This window comes from Pseudophryne corroboree, chromosome 7, assembly GCF_028390025.1.
Source record: "Pseudophryne corroboree isolate aPseCor3 chromosome 7, aPseCor3.hap2, whole genome shotgun sequence".
Taxonomy (NCBI): domain Eukaryota; kingdom Metazoa; phylum Chordata; class Amphibia; order Anura; family Myobatrachidae; genus Pseudophryne; species Pseudophryne corroboree.
The window spans coordinates 205751905-205779579 of record NC_086450.1 but is presented as its reverse complement, the minus strand read 5'-3'; the positions used below and the strand labels follow the sequence as shown (position 1 = coordinate 205779579).

At 43.8% G+C, this 27675-nt stretch overlaps 1 protein-coding gene across 1 annotated transcript in view; it reads left to right on the top strand.

Moving 5' to 3' along the window:
• The window catches only part of IGFBP2 (insulin like growth factor binding protein 2), a 211979-nt gene that overhangs the window by 172607 nt on the left and 11697 nt on the right, over positions 1-27675 (top strand). The window contains exon 2 of the mRNA XM_063933955.1: positions 27296-27507. Coding sequence (XP_063790025.1) covers positions 27296-27507 — 212 coding nt within the window. The remainder of the gene's footprint in view (positions 1-27295; positions 27508-27675) is intronic.

Genomic DNA, 27675 nt, shown 5'->3' with positions numbered 1-27675 from the left:
AAAATATTATTAATAAATGTGAAAGTCTCACTTTCCATATAAAATGCAATTGAATAAAAACATCTAACATCTATCTTTCAATAAATAAAATGTGAATCTACTTTCCTGAACTAGTCCTGATCCCAAATACTATAAGACAGCTGAATACTCAGCCACAACTTGCTATATCATAGGCATAGTCATAGCGCTAATGAATTAAGTACTAACAGCTGGAGGAGATAAAACACACACAGCCAATCAGATCCAGCTAGATTGTTCTTTGAATGTCATTATCATCACTGTGCACCTTTACATCAAGCATCTAATGTGGGATGCGGTTGGGACTAGGGGGAGGTTAGGGTTAGGCTGTGGGAAGGGTGAGTTGGAGTCACGGTTAGGATTAGGGGTAGGGTTAGAAGATTTACTGGGACCTGTCGGGATTCTCACAGTCAGAATGCCATACCCAACTCATCTATTGTAATACTCATGCTATGTTTATGTGTACAAATCATTACCATACTTAACTGACTCTTACTTTTATGTAGGTGTTCAACCTCTCCAAATATAAATGGTCACAATTCTTCACAAAGAAGCGGTAAACACAAAGAAGTGGTAAATTAGATGGCAACCTGCTATTTATAAACTTTCATACATGTGTGTTCAGCAGGAGCCCACCTCCCATAATACTTTCCACCTGACACTACTGCTGGCCAATGCATCGCAGTTATTGTTCAGCTATAGTATGTACCAAGTATGTTTAGTGGGGTTATTTAGTAGAGGTGGAAGTTGTTGGACTTTTCTCACTTTTCTAAAATTCATTTGCCTGATTTATGAGTTGGATTTGACAGTAATGTAGCTTTGGTTCACTAAGTTTGCATATGAGAATGAGGAACTCCCCCATAATTGTCATTATTCTGTTTGTCTGCTGTGTGCCCAGAGGGCATACTTATGTGGGTGATGATTTTATGAGAAAAAAAAATTTTTTTGCTTCACTTGCCAAAGGGATTCCAGCCCTGGGGGTGAGATTTATAAACTACCAACATGTCCTAACAGTGAAAGCTGGGAAAACGGTTACGCCTCAAATTAGTGTTGCTTTCAACTCTCTCCTCAATGACAGATTGGTCTTGAAGGAACTTGCAGAGTGGGATCTGTGTTCCTGGAAGATGGGGTTAATTCGTGTATTCCTCACCATGATCATAAATATACATCACAGTTAATCATATGTCTTATTTAATAACCTTCAAAGACAGCAAATCAAACTTACAATTAACATTGTAGGTTGAATGAATACCCTAAACTTCTGTCTTCCATGATTCAGTCAGTTCAACTCAACATTTGCAAATCTTGGCTTGCAAATGTAATCCTGCAAATTACAAATACACTGCTCTGATTTGTGGGTTATTAGCTCTGATTTTCCTATAAGTTCCCAAAAAAGACTATGGCACCTTCTCCTAGATCAGGGAATGCTGTATCCGAGCTTTGTTATCTGCTGACCCTGTGCGCAGTCACAGCCCACTATACCACCGCCATGTAATCTACGTCACTCCAAAAATTCCAAGCCAGCGATTTTCTTCTGAAGTAGTGACTGGAAACTTGCATAACATATGGCTTTTCATTTTTGCATGATATATTTTTGTGCTGGATGGTAAGCAATGTAGATGGCTGCATGATGTGACGCTATAGCATTCACTAAACCAATGTTAAATAAAACTTTCATTATCAGTTTAGTAGGATAGGATGTGTTACTGATATTTGGTTGGACAATTTTGTATAGCAGTTATGTACTTGCTGAATGGCAGCTGTATCTACAGATGTATCCTCACTAAATTATACCTACAGACAAACATTACTTAGAGCGACATGATACATGTGATAAGGTGTAACAAGCTGTTATTGTATACCTCTATTGTGTAGCTTGTTATATGGTAGACATCTTGTCAGTGGATATCACAAAAATCCTCACATAACTGCAAATACAGTTATGTGAGGACACATCTGTATTTGCATAACTCTATAATAGTTTGCCAAATGTAATTTCATTTGATGAGGGTATGTCCCCAAAATCTGCAACACAGATTGCTTTGTATTAAAATTACCAATGTTTGCAACCGGTTAGATTTTTGTATTCTAAATAAGTTGGTTGAGATCTATCAGAACATTTATTTTTTTCATTACTGCATTGTTTCTTCTCTTGTTAAGTGTAGTTAGAAATGTAAGGTTCTCATACCATCATACCCCTCACACATGCCATCATAGCCAACACACATGCCATCATAGCCAACACACATGCCATCAGAGCCCACCCACATGCCATTAGAGCCCACATACATGCCATCAGAGCCCACGCACATGCTATTAGCGGGCTCACACATGCCATCTGAGCCCATACGCATGCTACCAGACCCCTCAAACATGCTATCAGAGCCTACACACATACTTTCAGATCCCTCACACATGCTAGCGGACCCCTCATACATGCCATCAGAGCCTACACATATGCTTTCAGACCCCTCACATGCCATCGAAGCTTACACACATGTTATCAGTCTTTTTTCACATGCCATCAACCACACCTGATGCAGTGGCTTCGGGCCCGACCACTGTTTTCATCATTCTGGGGGTCGCCGAGATGCTGTGCTGGCTGCGGAGACTGTCTGTCTGCAGTGCCAGCTCCTACACTGTGGCAGGAGCCAAGTGCTGCACGTAATGTTACAGTGCATCCCCCAGCTTCTGTCAGTGAGGAGGAGACAGCATTTTGCTTTCACCCCTCAGCAGGTGACTCCCGGGTGCGGCCTGCAGCCCCAAAGTGACACCACTGCATGATCTCCACAGGTCAGATAAGCATGTCCAATCAGAACTCAGCACATGCTCCTCTTATTGGCAGAACCTAAGGTGTTGATAGGTGTCAGTTGTGTGCGATGGAGGTCAGTTCACATGGCAGAAAATTTAACCAGGCTTACTAGTTTATTATCTGGTAGATAACATGATACAGTTTAACAGTGGGTTAATGCAGGTATGCACACATAACTGTACCAGCAGATCCAGCCAGTAGTTTATGGGGTTAATGCAACTGATGTAAGTTTTAGGGTTGCACACATCTATATATACACTCAGTGGTGGCAGTCAGGGCTGCCATCAGAAATTGTGGGGACCAAGACTGACAAAATAGTCAGGGCCCCACTACCCCCTCCAGGAAAAAAAAAAAGTTATATAAAAATAAATATATATTTAAAAAAATAAAAAATAAAACTTATATGCACACACGGAGCAACACCATATTATGCCCCTTGCACCATATTAAGTCCCCACAGTAATGCCTGTCACCATATTATACACCCACATTAATGGCCATACATGTACCTGCTCGTTGTCAGGGGCTTCCCCCCCCCCCTTCGCCCTCCCTTCCCATTACTGCCGCTGTTGGGAAGGTATGGGATGCTCATGACGCAAAAGTGCGGTCACAGTGAGATTTTAATCGCAAAGTGAGTGACAGGGAGTCAGCATTTGGGGGTAACAGGGAGTGGTCAAGCATATGCATGTGTGTCATGGCCATTCAGATGGTGTTTTGTGGGTGTGCATACATTATCATCTGCAATCACATATTCTACTGGAGAACCTTGTGCGTCACTGGGAGAGTAGCTGAGCGTTTACAGAGGTACTCAGGCTCTGCATGGTGGCCCAATGTGCGACGTTGTAAGCGATGTTTCTGCAGTTATGCGGCACCGTATGCAAATGATATGAGTACAGTGATCATTCTTTTGCACGGGTTAGCTTCTGCCCATATTAGCATACAATCATTGCAACAGGGGTAGGAAGAACAACCTGAATGACCCCCAGTATGTCTGAGCTGCAGATAGAACCTTTCCTACTGATCTCTGTAATGTAGCAGCCGTAATTGTGTTAACCTTTGTTTTACTTCAGTTATACACAGCGCCAACACCCTCCTGCTCTCTATTCCCAATGTAGTAGCTGCTATCCCCCCCCCCCCCCCCCACACACACACACAGTGCCCAATTGGTCAATCTGATCCTGGTACCATTTACCCCAGCAGTCCCCACGCCCTCGCCCACCTAGTTTTGCCACTGTAAAAACGCAAACGCATGTGGTTTAGAAAATACACAATGTCCCTAATGCACTGTCAAAGCAGCCAGAAAGGGGTTGTCAGCCCCAAAAGTGCAGAGCAAATTAATAGGTACAAAATCAGCACTGTGTTCTAATTAGTTAAAAAGTTAAATTCAATACATAGGTTGAATGAGATAAAAATAATTTTTAATATTATATAATAAAATATTAATAGAATGTATTAATATCTAAAATACACAGAGAGTGAGAATTATCACAGATTAATACAATTCTGCCACCTAGGATAAACTCCACATTTGGGATCCCAGACTAGGAAATGGGGCTAAGGGCAGTGCTGCAAGTATGGCGGTATGGGGCGGTACTGTGTACCGGTAAGAAATTCCCAGCCTGTACGCCACCTTGCAGACACCAGGTGTCGGAGAGAGGAGAGCGCAGAACGTGGCTCTCCACTCCTGCCCCTCTATTGCCTGCCCAGTAACTCCCCCTTAGTCTGGCGGCGGCGTGTATCACTGAAACGCCGGTTCGTGAGCCAATCAGAGCTTGCAGATCGGCAACTAATCAGGAGCCACCGCTACTGGACAGTGAGCTCTGATTGGCTCACGGAGCGGCGCCAGATCTGATATACAGACTGAGGGCAGGAGAGGGGCAGGAGGGGCGCGTGCTGCGCTCTCCTCTCCCTGACAGCAGCAGACAGTGCCGGCCCCAGGCAGAAGCAGCAACAATGGTGAGTTGCACTGCTGGGGGCATATCTGGCACTGTGGGGGCATGTGTATCTGGCAAAGTGGGGGCATATATGGCACTGTTTGGGCATGTCTGGCACTGTGGGGGCGTATCTGGCACTGTGGGGCATGTGTATCTGGCAAAGTGGGGGTATATCTGGCACTGTTTGGGCATATATAGCACTGTTTGAGCATATCTGGCACTGTGGGGGCATGTGACTCTGGCAAAGTGGGGGCATATCTGGCACTGTTTGGACATATCTGGCACTGTGGGGGCATATCTAGCATGTGGGGGCATGTGTATCTGGCACTGTGGGGGCATATTTGTATCTGGCACTATTGGGGGCATATTTGTATCTGGTACTATTGGGGGCATGTGTGTATCTGGCACTATTGGGGGAATATGTGTATCTGGCACGGCACTATTGGGGGCATATGTGTATCACACCCCCATTTTCATTGACCACACCCCATGTGGCATGTGGCCACACCCATTTTGAGGTCAGGCGCACACAGTACCACTAAGAATTTTTTTTTCTACTTGCACCACTGGCTAAGGGGCATATTCATCATCCATTAAATGACACAATTTCTACGTTCCACAGGGAATGTAGAAATTGTGTCATACATAAAACTCAGAAAAAATCATTTTTTCGGGAGTTTGAAAGGGAAACTGTTTGCCATCATGAGATGGCGAACAGCTTCCCGAATCTCTGCACAAGCTGCTGGCAGCTTGTGTAAAGCATGTAGCGGGGGACCTATTCAGATCCCTCACTGCTGTGCTCTCCATGGGGGGGTAGCCGGGAACACAGGGTGTCGGCAACAGGGGGTGCAGGGCGGCCATGCAGCAGCCTGCACGGCCATCCCCGAGTCACATAATGGTGCTGGCAACGGGGTTACGGGGCGGCCATGCAGCATACTTGCCTACTTTTGAAAAAGCATTTCAAGGAGATTGTGAAAGTAACACCTATCAGCGTGAACGCCGACTGCTACATTTGAGAGGCATGTCATGAAAACGGCATACATTCCAAACGTGAATTAACCCCAAATAGTAAGATCTACTTTTTAAAGAAAAGACACTAAAACTTTGTAGGATTTGTTTGTGTATTGTGTTTTACATAAGCTTCCATATACTGTAAGAAACCTTATTTAAAATGCATGTAGCCATAGGGATCATTGTGCCTTATACCAATGCAGGGAAATAGCACTGATGTTCCCATTTGAATGTATACATCTCTGATTTATTTTTTCTTCCAAAGAATATAACAGCTGCATAATGGGGATAAGGTTCAATCAGGGAGATTGCTGGACTATTCAATGGCTTTTTCGGAGTTTGATGAATGTCACAATTTGTACATTCTCTGGGGAACGTAGAAATTGTGACATTTAAAGGATGATGAATATGCCCCAAAGACTCAGTGTGCCTATACGTTAAGATAGCCCTGCAGACTTGCAATACAGTGCCTTATTTTCATCCTGTGCTTTTCAGTTAGCTTTATATCATCAATTGCCATTTTTCAGTGTCCTGGGATAGTCCTCAAAACTGCTCTCATGGTGCAGTGTGCATAGAGCAGACATTTGTTATATCCCTGGGCAATAAATCCATAAACATTTATAATATATTTATAAATAAAAACATATTATCTAAGATTGCAAACAGGCATGTGCAAGCCAATAATTGAGAGCTGCTTTTTGCAGTCTCTAATTGTCCCACCCATTAGCCTGTTTAATTGGGTTACACAGTTTTAGAATCCTCTCTAGTAGGTCTTATTATTGGACATATTTGGCACTGTAGGGGCATATCTAGCACTGTGGGGGCATGTGTATCTGGCACTGTGGGGGCATATTTTGTATCTGGCACTATTGGGGGCATATTTGTATCTGGCACTATTGGGGGCATATGTGTATCTGGAACTATTGGGGGAATATGTGTATCTGGCACGGCACTATTGGGGGGCATATTAATAATAATAATAATGATGATAATAACTTGGCTGGTCACACTGTAATATGGAGATCCGCAGCTTTGGGACCCAAGGTGAAACTAGCCTCAGCCTGGTCAGGATGAGGCAGAATTCCGTAGAAGAATTAGCCCAGCAACAAATGTGTATGGGCTACAAAGGACATAGTGAATAGCATACATGCCTAGTCTCCTTGAACATCTGGGAGTCTCTGCAAGTCTCTCAGCGCCTCCCACCGTCAGCCGCCCACTTCCTAAGTGAAGGGGAAGGTCAAAGTGGTTGAGGACATGTTGAATTGCGTCATTGTGACCCTGTCTCTGCTTCACAGTACTGGTAATCATGTCATTGTGTAGCGGGGGCAGGGACATCATGATGCGTTTGCATTGTCATGCCTACCGTGCTGCCTACTTTGCCATGCCACACCCCTCGCAGAGCAGGCCATGCTGCCTTCTCCCAGAATGGGGAGCCAGTAAGTCTGCAGATATGCACATGGCTACCATAGCATGCAGGCATTTGTGGGACTACAAGCTCCATCATACCTTGACAGTTTGAGCCCATTGGAACATGCAGCTCAAAAATTTTTGTAATAGTAATTAAAGAAAATCTTGACACTAATTGTAAAATGTAATGATGTAATTAAAAACTTCCCATATGTATCTTTATTAGTTTCCTACACGCATAAAACAGTCCAATATATTACACAAGACGTTCTCCTTGATCAGTCACAATGTTGACATTTTTGGCTTTAAAGGAGTTTTACACCTTAATATGTTTTTATTTAATGGCTTGTACTCACCATCATGGTGTACTTCTGTTTCCTTTACTCTTGTTTTATATTAGGCAAATGTTTTAATTAAAATTGATAATGTTGTATACATTACAGAGAACACAGCAGTGCAACATTAATAATCAACCTATTCCTGATAATATACATACATTATTGAAAAATACAGAGTTAACTCAGTATGGTAATACAATGTTTTATCAATGGTTACCAGGGCACATCTACAAGCCAATAAAAGAAACTGATTGGATGGTAGAAATCCCCTCTGTATTTATTGGCCTCACTCAGGAAATCATGTTGGTGGAGGGGGCTAGTGTAAAAACGATGTCACTAGCTCCTAGTAATAAGAGCTGCTTCCTCCACTGCTTATAGGCTTGGACAACAATTATGTATGGGTTCTACACATGTAAAGCAAATCTAAATAACATAGACAATATTTCCCCCTAATCTTAGTGGGTTTGTTTTTTAAATTCTGAATATTTTTAACAATTACCATAAAGGGTAATTTTGGGGGGATAAGTGACACATATCTTAAACCAGTGAAATACTTTATGCAGGTCATCTGCCATCTCTAACATCTGTGGACACTGATACGGTTAAACCAAGAACCAAAAGTTTGCTCATAAACAAGAAGTCACATGCCCGAGTTCTCTCTCTTAAAATGAAGAGTATGCTCCTTAGTGGGAGCTGGGGCTTAGTATGTCGCTTTTGCACAGGAATGTTAAATGTGCTGATGGCCATGGATGCATGCCATATTCTGTAATCACTGTGTAAACAACGGATAATCCAAGGATTGTATTGGCACTGAGCGGTGATTAGCTGTCCTTTCAGAAACTCACGAGATGTTGTGTAGGGCTGGCTGTGAGATAGGACCGAGCAGGTTCCTACAGGCTTGGCTCTTATAGATACACTCTCTAAAGAATGCAGCTATAGCGGAAGACTAGGCAGCATATACCATTACATGACACTTATTATACCATGACACTGCTCTTATATTGACTGGTCTACTGAGCAATTGCAGCTAGGGGTTCTATAGGCAAAGGTTAACTTACCACTTCATTGGGCCAGTCTTTGTAAATGTTCACATGTGCAGATGGAGCTATCTTCCAAATTGAAATCCATCCAAATAAGTTCCACGTAAAAAAAGAATAAACATTTTTAAAATAGTTAAAAATTATTATGAAAAAGGATTAAAGGTAAACCAACCAGATACTGTCTATTATTTTCTAGAATACAGTCGAGAAATAAGAGCTAGATCCTCATTGGTTGCTATGGGCAACACCACCACTTCTCATTTTTAGAAGTAGTAAAACTACCCCCTAGTTTTTTTTTATTTGACATTATACTAACAATAAAGCATTTTTTATTACTTTAATCTGTCATCACCATCCTTATTTGCCAATAATATCAGGGCCATTTTAACATTTAGGCCCACTGGGCAGATGCCTAGGGCCCTACGATTCTAGAAACCTTTTGTACAGGGATGGGCTGGGCCAGAGGACATCTGACTGCCTGGCTACTATTGGGAAGCAGGTTGAGAAAGCAGCAGCAAGACACCAAATGGCTTTCTGCTTGCTAATTGTTGGATGGTTGGAACTATCCTCCAGTTAGAGTGCAGCATTTTCTACCTGCCTCCAGCTTGCAGCCAGACAGCGAATGGCTATCAGCTTGCTGATTGGTGGATGGTTGGAGCTATCCAGCAATGAGAGTGCTGACAGTCATTCCCTGTATGGAAGCATGTGGAGAGACTGTGAAGTAAAGCAGGATGGCTAAACTATGATTTTTTTTCTCCATGAATGGGTGAGTAGGGACCCCAGTGCCTTGTTTTGCCCAGGGCCTTTAAAACTGTTAAGACAGCCCTGAATGACAGAGAGGTATTGCAGCAGTTCAAGTACCTTTTAAATGCGCTTCCCATTGAAAAGGAAAAACACTTTGTTGTTTTGAGTGAAATGCTAACATTTCTTTCACCGCCAAAAACAATTTTAAATGAAGATAGGGCTTTGAACTAGAGATGTGCGGCTGGCACTTTTCGTGTTTTGTGTAATTTTGCTCCTACAGTATTATTAACCTCAATAACAATCATTTCCACTCATTTCCAGTCTATTCTGAACACCTCACACCTCACAATATTGTTTTTAGGCCTAAAAGTTGCACCGAGGTGGCTGTATGACTAAGCTAAGCGACACAAGTGTGCGGCACAAACACCTGGCTCATCTAGGAGTGGCACTGCAGTTACAGACAGTATGGCACTATTCAAAAACTAGTCCCCAAACAGCACATAATGCAAAGAAGAAAAATAATTGCAATGAGGTAGTTGTATGAGTAAGCCAAGCAACACAAACAATTAGGCCCATCTAGGAGTGGCACTGCATGGCAGACAGGAGGGCAGATATAAAAAAAAAAAGGCCCCAAACAGCACATGATGCAAAGTAGAAAAAGAGGTGCAATTAGGTAGCTGGATGGCCAAGCTAAATGACACAAGTGTGCGGCACAAACACCTGGCCCATCTAGGAGTGGCACAGCAGTTATAGACAGGATGGCACAAAAAAAAACTAGTCCTCAAACAGCACATGATGCAAAGAAGAAAAAGAGGTGCAATGAGGTAGCTGGATGGCCAAGCTAAGCGACACAAGTGTGCGGCACAAACACCTGGCCCATCTAGGAGTGGCACAGCAGTTACAGACAGGATGGCACACAAAAAAACTAGTCCCCAAACAGCACATGATGCAAAGAAGAAAAAGAGGTGCAATGAGGTAGCTGGATGGCCAAGCTAAGCGACACAAGTGTGCGGCACAAACACCTGGCCCATTTAGGAGTGGCACTGCAGTTACAGACAGGATGGCACAAAAAAAAACAACTAGTCCCCAAACAGCACATGATGCAAAGAAGAAAAAGAGGTGCAAGATGGAATTGTCCTTGAGCCCTCCCACCCACCCTTATGTTGTACAAACAGGACATTCACACTTTAACAAACCGATCATTTCAGCGACAGGGTCTGCCACACGACTGTGGCTGAAATAACTGGTTTGTTTGGGCCCCCACCAAAAAAGAAGCAATCTCTCCTTGCACAAACTGGCTCTACAGAGGCAAGATGTACACCTCATCATCATCCTCCGATTCCTCACCCCTTTCACCGTGTACATCCTCCTCGCTGAGTATTAATTCGTCCCCACTGGAATCCCCCATCACAGGTTCCTGTGTACGTTCTGGAGGCAATTGCTGGTAAAGGTCTTCCCGGAAGACTTTATAATTCATTTTGATGAACATCATCTTCTCCACATTTTGTGGAAGTAACCTCCTACGCCGATCGTTGACAAGGTTACCGGCTGCACTAAACACTCTATCGGAGTACACACTGGAGGAGGGGCAACTTAGGTAAAATAAAGCCAGTTTGTGCAAGGGCCACCAAATTGCCTCTTTTTCCTGCTAGTATTCATACGGACTGTCTGACATGCCTACTTGGATGCTGTCACTCATATAATCCTCCACCATTCTTTCAATGGTGACAGAATCATATGCAGAGACAGTAGACATGTCAGTAATCGTTGGCAGGTCCTTCAGGCTGGACCAGATGTCAGCTTTCGCTCTTGACTGCCCTGCATCACCGCCAGCGGGTGGGCTAGGAAATGTTATCCTTTTCCTTGCAGCCCCAGTGGTGGGAGAAATTGAAGGAGGAGCTGTTGACGGGTCACGTTCCACTTGAGTTGACAATTTACTAACCAGCAGGTCTTTGCACCTCTGCAGACTTGTGTCTGCTGGAAAGAGATACAACGTAGGCTTTAAACCTAGGATCGAGGACGGTGGCCAAAATGTAGTGCTCTGATTTCAACAGATTGACCACCCTTGAATCCTGGCAAAGCGAATGAAGGGCTCCATCCACAAGTCCCACATACTTTGCGGAATCGCCCCATCTTAGCTCCTCCTTCAATTTATCCAGCTGCTTCTGCAAAAGCCTGATGAGGGGAATGACCTGACTCAAGCTTGCAGTGTCTGAACTGACTTCACGTGTGGCAAGTTCAAAGGGTTGGAGAACCTTGCACAAGACGGAAATCATTCTCCACTGCGCTTGAGTCAGGTGCATTCCCCCTCCTTTGCCTATATCGTAGGTGGATGTATAGGCTTGAATGGCCTTTTGCTGCTCCTCCATCCTCTGAAGCATATAGAGTGTTGAATTCCACCTTGTTACCACTTCTTGCTTCAGTTGATGGCGGAGCAGGTTCAGCAGTGTTTGCTGGCGCTCCAGTCTTTGGCACGCAGTGGAAGAATGCTGAAAGTGGCCCGCAATTTTTCGGGCCACCGATAGCATCTCCTGCATACCCCTCTTATTTTTAAAAAAAATTCTGAACCACCAAATTAATTGTATGTGCAATACATGGGACGTGCTGGAATTTGCCCAGTTGTAATGCACGCACAATATTGGTGGCGTTGTCCGATATCACAAATCCCCAGGAGAGTCCAATTGGGGTAAGCCATTCTGTGATGATGTTCCTCAGTTTCCGTAAGAGGTTGTCAACTGTGTGCCTCTTATGAAAAGCGGTGATACATAGCGTAGCCTGCCTAAGAACGAGTTGGCGTTTGCAAGATGCTGCTACTGGTGTCACTGCGGGAGGCCATATATCTACCCAGTGGCCTGTTACAGTCATATAGTCCTTAGTCTGCCCTGTTCCACTTGTCCACATGTCCGTGGTTAAGTGGACACTGGATACAACCGCATTTTTTAGGACCATGGTGACTCTTTTTCTGACGTCTGTGTACATTCTCGGTATCGCCTACCTAGAGAAGTGGAACCTAGATGGGAATTGATACCGGGGACACAGTAACTCAAACAGATCTTTAAGTGACTCTAAACTAATGGTGGATACCGGACACACCTCTAACACCAACATAGCTGTCAAGGCCTCAGTTATCTTCTTTGCAAAAGGATGCCTGCTGTCATATTTCATCTTCCTCACAAAGGACTGTTGGACAGTCAATTGCTTACTGGAAGTAGTACAAGTGGTCTTCCGACTTCCCCTCTGGGATGACGATAGACTCCCAGCAGCAACAACAGCAGTAGCAGTGGCAGCAACAGCAAGTGTACCACTCAAGGATCCAGGGCCGGTGCAAGGTGTCTTGGCACCCTAGGCAAAACTTCTGCCTACTGCACCTTCCCCATACCCACCCTTCAGGTGAAAGGCATGCTGCTGCTCTCCCCCACCCCCAGTCTGTGTGGGTGCCGGCTGCTCTCACCTTCCCCACCACCGTTAAATGTCTGCTGTTCTATCCCGCTCCATCTGTGTGCATGCTGCTGCTTATCCCACCTAAGACTGTGTGCATGCCTGCAGCTCAACTCCCCCCCTCCCCCCTGCACACACACACACACACACACACACACACACACACACACACACACCCAGACTGCTACTCTCCCTCTCTTTCCTTATCAAATGCAGAGAGTGCACAGTGCAGCCACCTTTACCTGCAGGCTGCATCGCAGAGTCTGTGAAAGAGCCTGGAATGAAGAGTAGCACCGTATGTCACCCCTGGCCAGGACTCCAGGAGATATCAAAGTTACTGCCTGTGGCGGGTGAAGGCGGAGCTTGTCAGTCGCGGCTACTGTAAGATGAGTGCTGGGGGGATTGCGGCAGCTGTAAGAGGTAGAACCACGGTACCTTTTTCAGGTAGCTGTAGTAGGCCGCCCATTCAGGTCACGGTGCCCCTAGGCAACTGCCTAAAGCTGCCTAGTGGAAGCTCCGACCCTGCAAGGATCCTACGGAGGAATCCCGGTTAGGAGAGGACTCCTCAGTCTTGACAGTGACATGGCCTGCAGGACTACGGACGTTCCTAACTGAGGAGGAAGTTGACGTTGAGGGAGTTGGTGGTGTGTCTTGCAGGAGCTTGGGTACAGGAGGAAGAAGGGATTTAGGTGTCAGTTGGCTGCTTACGCTCTTACCCAAAGTTTCTGAACTTGACAGTAACTTCCGATGAATGTGCAGCAGGTGACGTATAAGGGAGGATGTTCCTAGGTGGTTAACATCCTTACCCCTACTTATTACAGATTGACAGAGGCCAACAGATGGCTTGACACCTGTTGTCTGGATTTGAGGAGAAATAATTCCACTTCGAAGAGGTGGCTTTTTTGGTAGTTTGCCCAGGCATCACAATGGGCTTCTTCGTCCCAAGGACAACAGGTGTCTCCCCCGGTGCCTGACTTAAACAAACCACATCACCATCAGAATCCTCATCGTCAACTTCCTCCTCAGCACCAGCAACACCCATATCCTCATCCTGATGTACTTCAACAGTGACATCTTCAATTTGAATATCAGGAACTGGACTGTGAGTGCTCCTTCCAGCACTTGCAGGGGGCGTGCAAATGGTGGAAGGAGCCAACTCTTCTCATCCATTGTTGGGAAGGTCAGGCCTCGCAACCGCCAACACAATTGGACTCTCTTTGGGGATTTGTGATGCCATCTTAGAGCACACAGTTCTTTTCTGTGCTCTTTTCAGCTTAACTCTCTTTTAATTTTTCTAGTGGGAGGATGAGGGCTTCCATCGTCATGTGAAGCTGAACCACTAGCCATGAACATAGGCCAGGGCCTCAGCCATTCCTTGCCACTCCGTGTCGTAAATGGCATATTGGCAAGTTTACGTCTCTCCTCAGACGATTTAAATTTCTTTTTTTGGTTCTTTTTACTGAACTTTGGCTTTTTGGATTTTACACGCCTTTTACTATCACATTGGGCATCGGCCTTGGCAGACGACGTTGATGGTATTTCATCGTCTATGTCATGGCTAGTGGCAGCAGCTTCAGCACTAGGAGGAAGTGGTTCTTCTTGATCTTTCCCTATTTTTTCCTCAAAATTTTTGTTCTCCATTATTTTTTGGGAGTTATAAGAGACAATATTCGTCACAGGAATGACTGGAATTACTGATGACACAGGACACTACCAATGGTCTGACGCAGCCTAACAGGTTGTTAGAATTGTTATACTGCAGCAGTAGATATATAGCAGCAGCGTATATCGCCACTGGAATTACTGATGACACAGGACACACACTACCACTGGTCTGATGCAGCCCAACAGCTTTTTAATAATAATATAATTGTAAGTAATTTGTTATACTGCAGCAGTGGATATATATAGCAGCAGCGTATATCGTCACTGGAATTACTGATGACACAGGACACACACTACCACTGGTCTAATGCAGCCCAACAGCTTTTTAATAATAATATAATTGTAAGTAATTTGTTATACTGCAGCAGTGGATATATATAACAGCAGCATATATCATCACTGGAATTACTGATGACACAGGACACACACTACCACTGGTCTGATGCAGCCCAACAGCTTTTTAATAATAATATAATTGTAATTTGTTATACTGCCGCAGTGGATATATATACATAGGAGCAACGTATATCGTCACTGGAATTACTGATGACACAGGACACTGGATATATGGCAGCAGAGAACTACACTGCCTATATGGACTGGACTGATGCAGCACAACACACTTTCCCGCCCGAATAAACAGAGACTGAGCACACTGAATAGTACACGTCCTCTCACTCTCCGAGACTGGAGTGAAAATAGCCGCGACGCGCGGCTCCTTATATGGTATCCAAATCCCGCGAGAATCCGACAGTGGGATGATGACGTTTTGCCGAGTTCAGGTTTCCGAGTCAAGAGGGAAGATCCGAGCCTGGCTTGGATCCAGACTCGGAAGCCAAAGTTCGGGGGGGTTCGGTTCTCTGAGAACTGAACCCGCTCATCTCTACTTTGAACCTTTTGGTAAATTGACCATGAACCCTGTCTGAGCAACCTATGAATTAGACCTTGGTGTTTAAAAACAGATTGACTGCCTTCAACCTAAACAGAGCTGTCTAGCTGCCAGGTAAGGTTACAAGTGTTACAAGGTATGTGTAACCCTACAATGTTCTTTCTGGCATTTATAATTACCTTCTATCACCAGTGGCAGAACTATAGTAATATGGGTGTCAGGACTATGGGTGAAAAGGGCCTGTGAATTCCAGGTCCCATCTTTACTTTGACCAAACCAGTTATAGCATTTTGACCATGTGCTCATTAAATAAGAATAACTTTTTTATGTGTTGGAGTATTCAAGTAAATTTGACATTTATTTTTTATTTTTGGTGTAAATGCATTTTTATATAGTCTTGTTACTAAATTGGACCAAAAATATTAAGTACACTTTTCATGATTTTCAGATTTTGTCCTCTGCCTTTCCCATTTATTATAACGAATGTGTAGTCTATTGATGTAGTTCAGGGAAAGTTGTCAAGATAGAAATACAGGCGTTACCTACAGTCCTTTTTTTAACACTTTTTGACTTTGTTACAAATATTTTTTGTACCAATTTTTTTATTTTATTTTTTATTTTAAATCAGTATACTACTCTGTAGCTCCGAATCAATTATTGGTAACTTTGCAGATACATAACTGTTACAGCACCTGCTTGGTTGTAATTTCAGCTACAGATAGAGCATAAATCACTGAATTGTTGTTGTTTTTTTAAGTAGAGTAGAGGTAATCTGTTTTAACTCAGATCAGTTGTCCTAACTCCGGCAGTGGGAGCCTGGATGCTGACACACTGCAGTTGCCATATGCTGCACAGTATTCTATTGAACACCATGCAACATTAAGTGTGTGGCCAGGAAGCATTAATATTGGTCCCTGCCTTCTCTCTGGAGTCCTGGGCAATAAAAGCCAGTCTCCTAATGTGTAGCTGCTATTGTGTGTGACTACTATATATAGCCATCATAAAATACATTGCAGCAGTCCTGCCATACAGCTTAATGATACTAAAACAAAACCGGAAGGTACAAAACTCACATGCATCCATGCACTTACCATCATAGTAATACAATAAAATATATTTAACCTAGTAAAATAAAGCTCTACTTTTCCATAAAAAAATTAAGGGGGGAATTATTAAAGTGTTTTTTTTTTTTAAAGTTGAGTTTATTTTGAAAGATTTGACAGAAAGTAACAGAAACAAAATAGATGCAACAAAAGATATATAAAGTGTCACCCGTAGATCGGGATGCAGTCAAAAGGTTGACAATGACAATGTTGACCTTCATAATGTGACACCACAATTCTGACTTTTATGATGTTGACATTGTGATAATGTCGACATTAGCGGTAGGCTGCGGGTGGGAGGGTTAGAGCTAGGCTGTGGAGGTAGGATAGGGTTAAGCTGCAATGGGGGGATTTAGGGGTAGGCACTGGAGGGTTAGGGGTCAAAAAAAGACATGCATCCTACATGCTAAAAAAAATGCAGGGGGCTTCAGTGACAAATATATGCAAATCTATGATGTAACCATGCTCAGGTGGTCCTAAACTACATAATAATAGCCGGTACATCCACTGTAAGAGGACAGGCGATGAGGTCAGCTGAATCTTAAAGAATGTGGGATTTATCCTAGTTTTTTCCAATTGGAAAATATTAGGGAAGACTCAGAATCAGGCAGGAAGCGCAACGTGTCATCCGCATAGTGCAACGTTGTATGCTCTCTAACCAAGGTGGAGGCCTATAATGTTTTAAAACCCCAGGACAGGGGTTTGAATCAGGCTGAAATTGGGTAACCCAACAGTAATTAATATCATAAAGATAGGCATCAAATTGGTGTGATGTTTTTCACAATTTAGGTTCTGGAGAAGACCCAGTACAGACTGCAGACTGATGGAGGGTGTGTCCATAAAAACATGATATTAAATAAGATATACCAACACAACCTTGCACGTAGTCTGACATGGATGCGGTTAGTTTACCGGCAGTCGGGGTCCCGGCGGTCAGGATACCGATGCCGGAATCCCAACAGCCTGTGAAATGTTGGCGGTTGGAATCCCAACAGAAGCCCTGTATTCCCACTCAGCTGTTGGGGTTCCGGCGTCGGTCTCCTGAGCGCCGGGATCCACGAACACCTGGCTCTCATACCGAATCCATCTGACAAGGTTGTGTTTATATATTTTATTTAATATCCTTGAAATCCTTAATTTTCTACCAGTTTCATTTTTGTCTCCGAGGATGGGTGATAGTGGTTTGGGGTTTGCAGTAGAATTTCTATACTTAAGCTATAAAATAAAAACACAAGAGCTATTAATTATATTGAGAAATATATGGGAAATGTTAACAGCATATTACAGCACTAAACATTTTCTATCAAATATTTCAGATATCTCATAATTTGTATCTTACAGCAACATAGGAGCATAGACACACTGTTACTGCTATCTGTGTGGCATTGTTTATTCAGCTGAATCTGGATTCACTCCAATGGGACAGAAACTGATGGTAATGAATGACACATATATTCTGTCAAGCACTGTGTAATATCGGGACACTATATAAATAAAATATAATAATAGAAAAAATAATATTAATACTATGTATAATACTGAATATGGTTAATAGTATCAGAGTCTTCACTACAGGATGATTTGATGAAGGTATGTCGCCCAGCTGTCAGGACAGTGCCAGTTTTAGGGGACTGTCCTGCTATCCCAAGCCAGCCGGTTTGTCGTGTTTAGGAGAAGGCAGTTGGGGTAATTCAGACCTGATCACTCGCTGTTTTTTGCAGTCCTGCATTCGCCTAGTCGCCGCATATAGGGGAGTGTATTTTAGCTGTGCAAGTGTGCAATCGCATGTGCAGCCCAGCGGTACAAAAAAGATCTTAGATCTTCTGCAGTTTCTGAGCAGCCCAGAACTTACTCAGCCGCTGATTTCACTTCAGCCTGTCCGGGACCGGAATTGATGTCAGACACCCGCCCTGCATACACTTGGGGACCCCTGCGTTTTTCTAAACACTCCCAGAAAACGGTCAGTTGACACCCACAAACGCCTTCTTCCTGTCAATCACCTTGCGATCGCCCATGCGAATGGATTCTTCGCACAAACCCATAGCTTAGTGGCGATCTGCTTTGTACCCGTGCGATATGCCTGCGCATTGTGGTGCAGACGCAGTTCTGACCTTATCGCAGTGCTGCAAAAAACGCTAGCGAGCGATCTGGTCTGAATTACCCCCTGTGAGCGGGTGGCTGGGGCATGATAGTCTGCTCCTGCATAAATGCTGCCAGTCTGTTCCAATACATTACGGTATACAGCACAACCAAAGAGAATTCTGCAGCTCGCCCTTATCCAATTTATATATCAACTTTAGGAGAACAGAAATAGTTAAGACAATCTGGGGCAGGAAGAAAAGAACCATAGCATTTGGGAAACTTGCAACTAGTGAGACATTGTGAAAGAGTTTATATAACCTTATGTGACTGGGACAACAGTGTAATAACAAGTTACATGACCCCCTCTGGGACTGACATGTAAGATTTCTTGTTGCTAAATAATTTTGCCATCAATAAAACAAATACTATATAAATAAATAAATAAATAAATTATATTTCACTCTTACGTGACAACCAGGGACTTGATAGTTATCATTTGTTTGGGAAGCTGCTTACGTAAGCACAGATATGTACTCCGCCCTCATATTCCTCTGCAGCAGTTATGAAATGAGATCACAGATTTAGGATAGACAATATTATACAGTATATACATTTAAGATGCTTACCCCTGTACTATCCGTACCCTTTTTTTTAGGTTTTCAGTGATCAACATTTAGGGACAGGCTATCATTTATGATGATAAATTATCTGAGACCTGAAAATTGTTCTCTACTGAGACAGAATCCATACTAGGTTGGAATATCCACTTCTGTGTCACCCATTTTTTAAAATCTCATTGAACACGGCAAAGGATTAGCTTCCCATATCCTGGCAGCTGCAAAGTGCCTTATTGCTAAGCATAAGAATAACCTCCTACAACATTATCACTTAATCATCTCATCCGGTACTATGCTGCCGTAAATAAAATCCCTATTATCTTTGCAAAAATCACAGGACAAGCCTTTGGGTAGTTCTAGAAGCATTGGATCTTAAAAGAAAGCCAGAACCACATTCCTCATAGCTGACACAAGACTAAATCAACCCCAACATGTATTGCATGTTATGCTTCAGATAATATCACACCATACCAAGATAAGACCTACCTAATTAACACTGAGTAGACTGTGACTAACACTTATACTCAACCCAGGCCCATCAACATTTTCTACTGCGCATTCGTAAATCATCAGGAAAATGGCCGCTGCGCCACTTTCCCGATGATTTGAGCAGTGCAACCACTGCTGACATTGGATGCCAGAGGCATAAGTATTAAAGCAATTTTGGAGGGTTACCACCTGCGCACTGAGGTAATGTCAACCCCCTATTGGGTGTGGCGAGCTGCTGATGTTTGTAGGTGATCTAACCTACTGGAAAAGTTTGCAGAGTATAAAACAACACAGCGCTCAACCCCTGATAAGAACTAATGCAGTGTCGGTGTTCACTTTATCTATGTGTTCTTATTCATGATAATAATAATAATAAATCACAAGTGTAAATCATACTCTGTATTGATGTTGAAAAAATGCTGATATCAGTTTGATGTAACAATTAAACTTTTATTTCCGGAGTCACAGTGCTCCTTGTAGATACTTAGTAAATATAAGGTTAACTTTATAACTAATTGGGGTTATTTCAGTCCATGCAATTGCGTGAAATTTCTCCTGTAAAATAATTATCAGGAGTACTTGACCTCTTTCAAAGGTCCAAATTAATGTGTCCAGATTAACTAGCCGAAAAAAGCATGAAAACAACATAAAAATAAAATTAAAAATAATGAAAAAATAAAAACGAAAAATAGAAATAAAAAGGGTCCAATTGCTGATCGCAAAAGTCAATATTAAATGTGTTATCACTGCCCTAATTAGGGCCGTCTTTTAGTCCTGCTGATCGCAGTAAATTTCCTGGTATAAATGTCAATGGAGATGTGAGTTGGGGGATATATGTTCTGGGGGTGCGGCGTCCCGTAACCCTCAGGTGCATATACTTACCCTTCTTCCTCTTGTCGTCTTAGCCTCTCGTCCCCCGCTGTGTCCGTTCGTCTGTCCCTCCGTCTCTCTCCCCGCGGCCGGCGCAGAGCCCCTGTGTGCAGCCTGCACACCGAGGCACGGACCTTCGGGGCGACGGAATCACCGGCGGCTACGGCACTTCCGGGCACTGTCAGCACTGCTCCCAGAGGAAGGCCAATTAAGGCTGAAACGCGTTGGAGAAAAACGACACATCTAACACATCTAACACCTAGCATCATTCGAACACCCGCTGTAAAGATCAGCCGCTTCCAGATCCCACAGTCTCCTTCACTGGCCAGTGAAGTAGAGCCGCCGTCGGTGCTGCAGCGCGCCGGGGACCGAACGCCCGTAACAGGCTGACAGTGCCCGGAAGTGCCGTAGCCGCCGGTGATTCCGTCGCCCCGAAGGTCCGTGCCTCGGTGTGCAGGCTGCACACAGGGGCTCTGCGCCGGCCGCGGGGAGAGAGACGGAGGGACAGACGAACGGACACAGCGGGGGACGAGAGGCTAAGACGACAAGAGGAAGAAGGGTAAGTATATGCACCTGAGGGTTACGGGACGCCGCACCCCCAGAACATATATCCCCCAACTCACATCTCCATTGACATTTATACCAGGAAATTTACTGCGATCAGCAGGACTAAAAGACGGCCCTAATTAGGGCAGTGATAACACATTTAATATTGACTTTTGCGATCAGCAATTGGACCCTTTTTATTTCTATTTTTCGTTTTTATTTTTTCATTATTTTTAATTTTATTTTTATGTTGTTTTCATGCTTTTTTCGGCTAGTTAATCTGGACACATTAATTTGGACCTTTGAAAGAGGTCAAGTACTCCTGATAATTATTTTACAGGAGAAATTTCACGCAATTGCATGGACTGAAATAACCCCAATTAGTTATAAAGTTAACCTTATATTTACTAAGTATCTACAAGGAGCACTGTGACTCCGGAAATAAAAGTTTAATTGTTACATCAAACTGATATCAGCATTTTTTCAACATCAATACAGAGTATGATTTACACTTGTGATTTATTATTATTATTATCATGAATAAGAACACATAGATAAAGTGAACACCGACACTGCATTAGTTCTTATCAGGGGTTGAGCGCTGTGTTGTTTAATACTCTATAAGTATTAAAGCACATAGGTGCATGGTGTGAGCCTCCTTGGACCCAAAGACCCTTGTGTACTGCACCCATTATAGATACGCCCCTGGATTCAAGGTACCAATGAAAGTACAGTTTATGGACAATCTCACTTATTTTAATACATGTACATTTAGAGAGATCAAGCCTAATTTTAATCCATTCTTAAAGATCGAGGGTACAAACAAGGATGTATTAAGAAAGGAGGGTGCCCATGTGTAGTCTCTGTCAAGGCCCCCTCCTCTCTAGCAGGCAGTGCAAGGCAGTATGCTCTGGTACTGTGCATACACAGGTCTCTGTGAAAATGGTGTGGTGGCCATTGTTTCAGTTATTTGCAAATTCACATAGAAAATTCACTGGGAAAATGGCTGCCGTGCCATTTTCCCAGAGACCTGCGGATGCACAGTAGACTCTGGCCCAGGACCAGAATTCATCCCCTTGGAGCACATCTTTGTCTTTAATACTAAGCTCAAACATATCCACTCCTGATGGACCCCACACCCCCTTCCCTCCCCGTTAATTCTCTTTTATCCCCTTAGCATCCTCATTTATCACACATTTCACAATATACTGCTTTTTTTTCCTGACACATATGTTTATATGTAAATGTTTCTAGAAAAGGAAGGTTTGATAGCCTGTAGTTGGTCATGTAGTCTTGGTCTACATTAGATTTTTAAGTAGTGGTCTGACAATTGCTTCCTTTAGTGGCTCCAGCAAAATGCCTGAAAAAGGCCTGTCTGCAAAGAGCATTGAACTATTTTTGCAAATACAGGGTCAATTATTTCCATACACCCAAATACTGTAAACAGGTTGAGGCAGGGTCCAGATCACAGGCAGTGGGATGCTACATTTATGTAATTTTAGCACTGTCATTTACTTCCATTTGGTCAAAGCTGTTCCATAAAGACAGGAAGCCTATATTGGTAGGACTGGAAACTTGGTACTCCTTTTATGGCACTGTGGGGATCCCAGCCCGGATGGTGGATACTTTATTTGCAAAGAATTTTGCAAGCTCATTGCATCTTAACTGGTAGAGGGTTTCATCACGCTGCAGGCATGCTGGTTTGCAAAGCATCTCTACTATATGGAAATGCTGAGCTGGCCTATTGTTTGCTGTCATGATCTCATTTGAGAGTAATTCTGTTTTCTTGCAGGTGATTGTTGATTGTTATTTGATATATATGTTTGATTAGCTTTAACTTATCCTCTACCAGGTTCGTCTTCATCCATCGTCTTTCAATTATACGACCACTTTTCTTGAGTTCACTAATACTGTTGTCAATCAAAGGGGCTTGGCAGTGTGATTTGTGGATCGTATATGCACAGGGGAGATAATATCCATTGCGGCTTTTACATCCCTGCTATATTAACAGACTATTGAACAAGGTTCTTCACAGGCCCCCATTACCGCAGAGAGGTCCAGGTTTGCTTCAAGAGCCTGGGGAGTCATACGCCTCCTTGGACAATACCTGGAGAATTCCATGGGCAAACTTCTATTTGGAGGGGTTGCAACTGAGAACTGTATTGAGTGGTGGTCTAACCATGTGACTGGGTTTATATTTAGGTCAGAGACTTCTAATCAAATCTGTAAGACAAGATCAAGAGTGTGACCACTTTTATGTTTAGCAGAGGGAATAAGCGCTCATCATCAACCCATGCATTGATATTCCCAAGGGTCAGCAATCTTTGATGCTCCAGAATGTTTGCAATATATAACATGATATACACTTCATCAACATCCCTATTTACCTTATGTGCCCCTTCAATTTATATATGTGATAAAAATAAATAAAAAGATTCTAAACCTCCCCCCTCCCCCCAAAAACAAAAAAACATACATATTGTGATTGTGAATTACATTTCTAAGTTCACATCCCGGCTTTAATGAATGAGTCGGCTACATCTGTGCTCTTAGGAGATGTAACGGTCCATCATTTGTAGAGCATAAAATTACATAGCTGAATAGTGTAGAATTGTGATTGATTGATTGACAGACACCATCACTTATACCACATGGTCACAAATGAAACTGGGCGCTTTCTCAAATCTTCAATCAGTCCCAGCACTAGACAGTATGTTCTGGCTTTCACTATCAGAATCAGAATCAGCTTTATTGGCCAGGTGTACTCACGTACACTAGGAGTTTATTGCGGTACAGTGCATTGCCAAGCAACAACATGAAGGGGGAACACATAGCATAAGAAGGGGGAAAAACGTAGCATACATTACAAACATTACACGTATGAGTTCATACTGCACATTGCAATTTTACGATAGACTTGACATATTATGCATTTTAGACTTTTTATATATTGTTCAGCTGGTGGACAGCTAGTGGGAAGAAGCTTGTAATGGATCTGGTCAACTTCGCAGGAATGGACCTGTAGCGTCTGCCTGATGGAAGCAGTTCAAACACTTTGTGACCTGGGTGCTGCATATCTTCCACGATTTTCTCCGCTCGCTTCCTGACCCTTGACTGGTATAATTCCTGGACGGGAGGGAGGTCAGCCCCAACAATCTTTTCAGCTGTCCACAGACTCCACACCACCCTTTGCAGCCTCTGACTGTCACTCTCATTGACAGCTCCATACCAGACTGTGATCGAGGAACATAGGACCGATTATACGATCACTGTGTAGAAGATGAGCAGCAGCTTCTGCTGGATGTTGAATTTCCTGAGTTGCCTCAGAAAGAACATCCGCTGCTGCGCCTTCTTTATGACAGTGCTTATGTTGGGTCCCAATTTGAGGGCTAGGGAAATTTTTGACCCTAGGAATTTGAAGGAGTCGACCCACAAAACCACGCTGTCGGCTGTTACGAGTGGTTGCATGGCATTGGGTTTCCTTCTGAAGTACACCACCATCTCAACTGTTTTGAGGGGATTTAGGTCAAGGTTGTTCCTGCTGCACCACTGCGATAGCCATTCCACTTCGCATCTGTATGCAGATTTGTCTTCGTCCTTGATTAAGCCGATGGCGGTGTTGTCGTCTGTGAATTTTATAATTTGTACTGATTGCTTGGTCGAGGTGCAGTTGTTGGTATAGAGAGAGAAGCGCAAGGGAGAGCGGACACATCCTTGAGGGGCCCCCGTGCTGATCGTGCGCCCCCTAGATGTGAATGACCCGGCTTTCACCACCTGTTTCCTTGCTGTCAGGAAGTCGACGATCCAGAAGCATGTTGATTCTGGGACCCCTAAGGAGAGGAGTTTGGCTTGCAGGATACTGGGGACGATTGTGTTGAATGCCGAACTGAAGTTGACAAATAGGACCCTCGCATAAGAGCCCGGTTGGTCTAGGTGCTGTAGGATGTAGTGCAGCCCCAAGTTAACTGCGTCCTCGACACTCCTGTTCACTCGGTATGCGAACTGAAAGTGATCTAGGTGGGTGTTAGTCACTTCTCTCAGGTGTTTTAGCACCAGCCATTCTAACACTTTCATTGCCACAGATGTTAGTGAGATCGGCCTTTAGTCATTTAGTTCTTTTGCAGCTGCGCTCTTTGGAACTGGGGCGATTGTTGAACATTTAAAGCAGGAGGGAACCTTGCACGTCTCCAGTGAGGTGTTGAAGATCTTGCAGTCTTTTTCAATGTCCTCTCTGAGGCATCTTGGAGAGGACGTCCAAGTGGGTTGTGCAGGGGGCTGCGGGGCCATGAATCATGTCATTGTGGCAATGCCCCCTGCAGAACAATGGAGCAATTTGCAGCATAGACCAGTGTTGTGTTATCCAGCTTCATGACCACAGACATTACTAGGGAAGTGGACGGAATCTGGGAGGCTGGTCTACTTTCCCAGGATTATGTAAAATGTCCCTGAAAATCGTCTGTCTCTGGGACAGCAGCCAAGTATAACTTTAAATGGGAGATAATCTACCATTGTGAAAACCAGCCACTCATTGCCAATTTTTTAGGAGTTTATACTCTAAGAAATAAGTACTATTTACACCACATCAGGGGCGGATCCAGAACAAAACGACAGGGGGGGCACCACGATAGGGAAAGGCGGGTGGGGGGGGGGTTGGTCTTTTGTGCGAACTCCTGGGATGGTGGGTGTGGCCTCACAGGGAATTCTGTACTCACAAGCCACAACCTTATTTCATTACGCTGGGGGCATGGAGTACAGGCTTCTCCCTGTCACTGTGCCAGCAGAGCCGGATTAAGACCATGGGGGGCCCAGGGCACTTGCGACAATATGGCCCCTAATAAAGAGAAGGTGTATATATATATATATATATATATATATACACACACACATATATATATATATATATATATACATACATATATATATATATATATATATATATATCCCTCCAACGGCGGCACTCCGAACGGATAAATAAAGCTCATAAAAACTGCATGACTGTGCAACGTTTCAGCTCATTTATTGAGCTTTTTTCAAGCAGGTAACATGATATAAAATAACTCACCTCGTTTAAATACCCTCCACCAGTGCACTAATGGGACGCCGGTCCCTGTTTCCGGTCAAACCATACAGCAGCTTAATAAAACTAAACTTCCTCCCCAAGCAGCACACGCGGACCTGCTGCCCTGCACTCCCATCCCCACTGCAGCACAGCGGCCACACAGACAGGACAGCTGAGCTGAGCGACGGCTCAGCTGTCCAATAATGTATGAATGAAGCAGCCTGCCGCTCAGTCATTGGCTGGGCACGCAGGCTGCTTTATTCATACATTATTGGACAGCTGAGCCGTCGCTCAGCTCAGCTGTCCTGTCTGTGCGGCTGCCGCTGTAGTGGGAACGGGAGCCGGGGAGCGCAGCACCGCAGATCGGATCGGAAGAGAGATCCGATCTGTGGTGTGGCAGGGGGAATCGGGGTACATAGTGATTCTAAATGACAGGGGGGGGCACGTGCCTGGGTGCCCCCCCCCCCCTTCCTGAATCCGCCACTGCACCACATTTCTAGTGACAGCACTTAAGGTTTATTGATACCTGGGAAGTCCGTGGCAATGAATGGGTCTTGATTGCATTCCCTAAAGCAATGATGTTTTTGAAATCATTAAAGTGAAGCTGTCATTGCCACATAAGACCACAACATTGACTTTAAGATATCATATGCTCCAATAATGAATTAAAATTACAATAATTGTGTATATGTTGTATTGACATCTGCGTTTCTATAATGTGTGCAATGTGTGCAGTGCACACGGGCCCCTGGGTCCAGGAGGGGCCCCACCGTACATACTGCACACATTATTTAATACTCCCCTTTTCTGGAGACCAGCCTTGGGCGCTGCTCTGACGATTAAAATCACAGCCAAAATGGCCACCGCGCATGCGCTGTATCCAAATTGGACTCTGGAACATGGCAGGTGCCATGTTTCTGGAGACCTGCGCATGCGCAGTAGACTCCGGCACAGGGTTATCTATCTTCTCTCTCAGTACTTGTTTAATACTTGTGTACAAACCCTTGGGAGCACCACTGACCGTCACTATTTTTTACCTTAAAAGATAATATTTACCTAGGTGTATAAGGGATAAATTAGTGGGGTATACCCCAATAAGTGTCAGTCATTTCCAGAAGTCATTATCTATATCAAACGATCCTGTGCGGCTTTCCCAAACCACAACCCTATATGCACTGTGTAATACAGAAGTAGCCATAAGGGAGACTCATCCAGATTTCTTCTTGCACCTAGACATTGCAGAGGAGCGCTCAGATGGCACGCTTGCAGACAATAACTTGGATGCGGGACCAATGACAAATGGTGATATCCTCCCAAGGAAACCTATACGACTTCCAATAAAAGAACAAGCTGTTAACCGTGAAAGAGCCAATGAGCAACACAGATCCAAAACCAACAAGAACCTTCATGATGAGAAGAAGAACACAAGACATCCAGCTCCCAGGGTGAGCTGAAGATATAAAGACATTTCCAGCACAATATACTGTATAACATCATGTCTGCTTATTGTAACAAAGGTTCACAGGCCATCAGCCAGGTACAGGGAGTTCAATGAGTACATACAGATGTGTCTCCATACATTTAGCCTCAATACACCATGAGTACAAGATGCC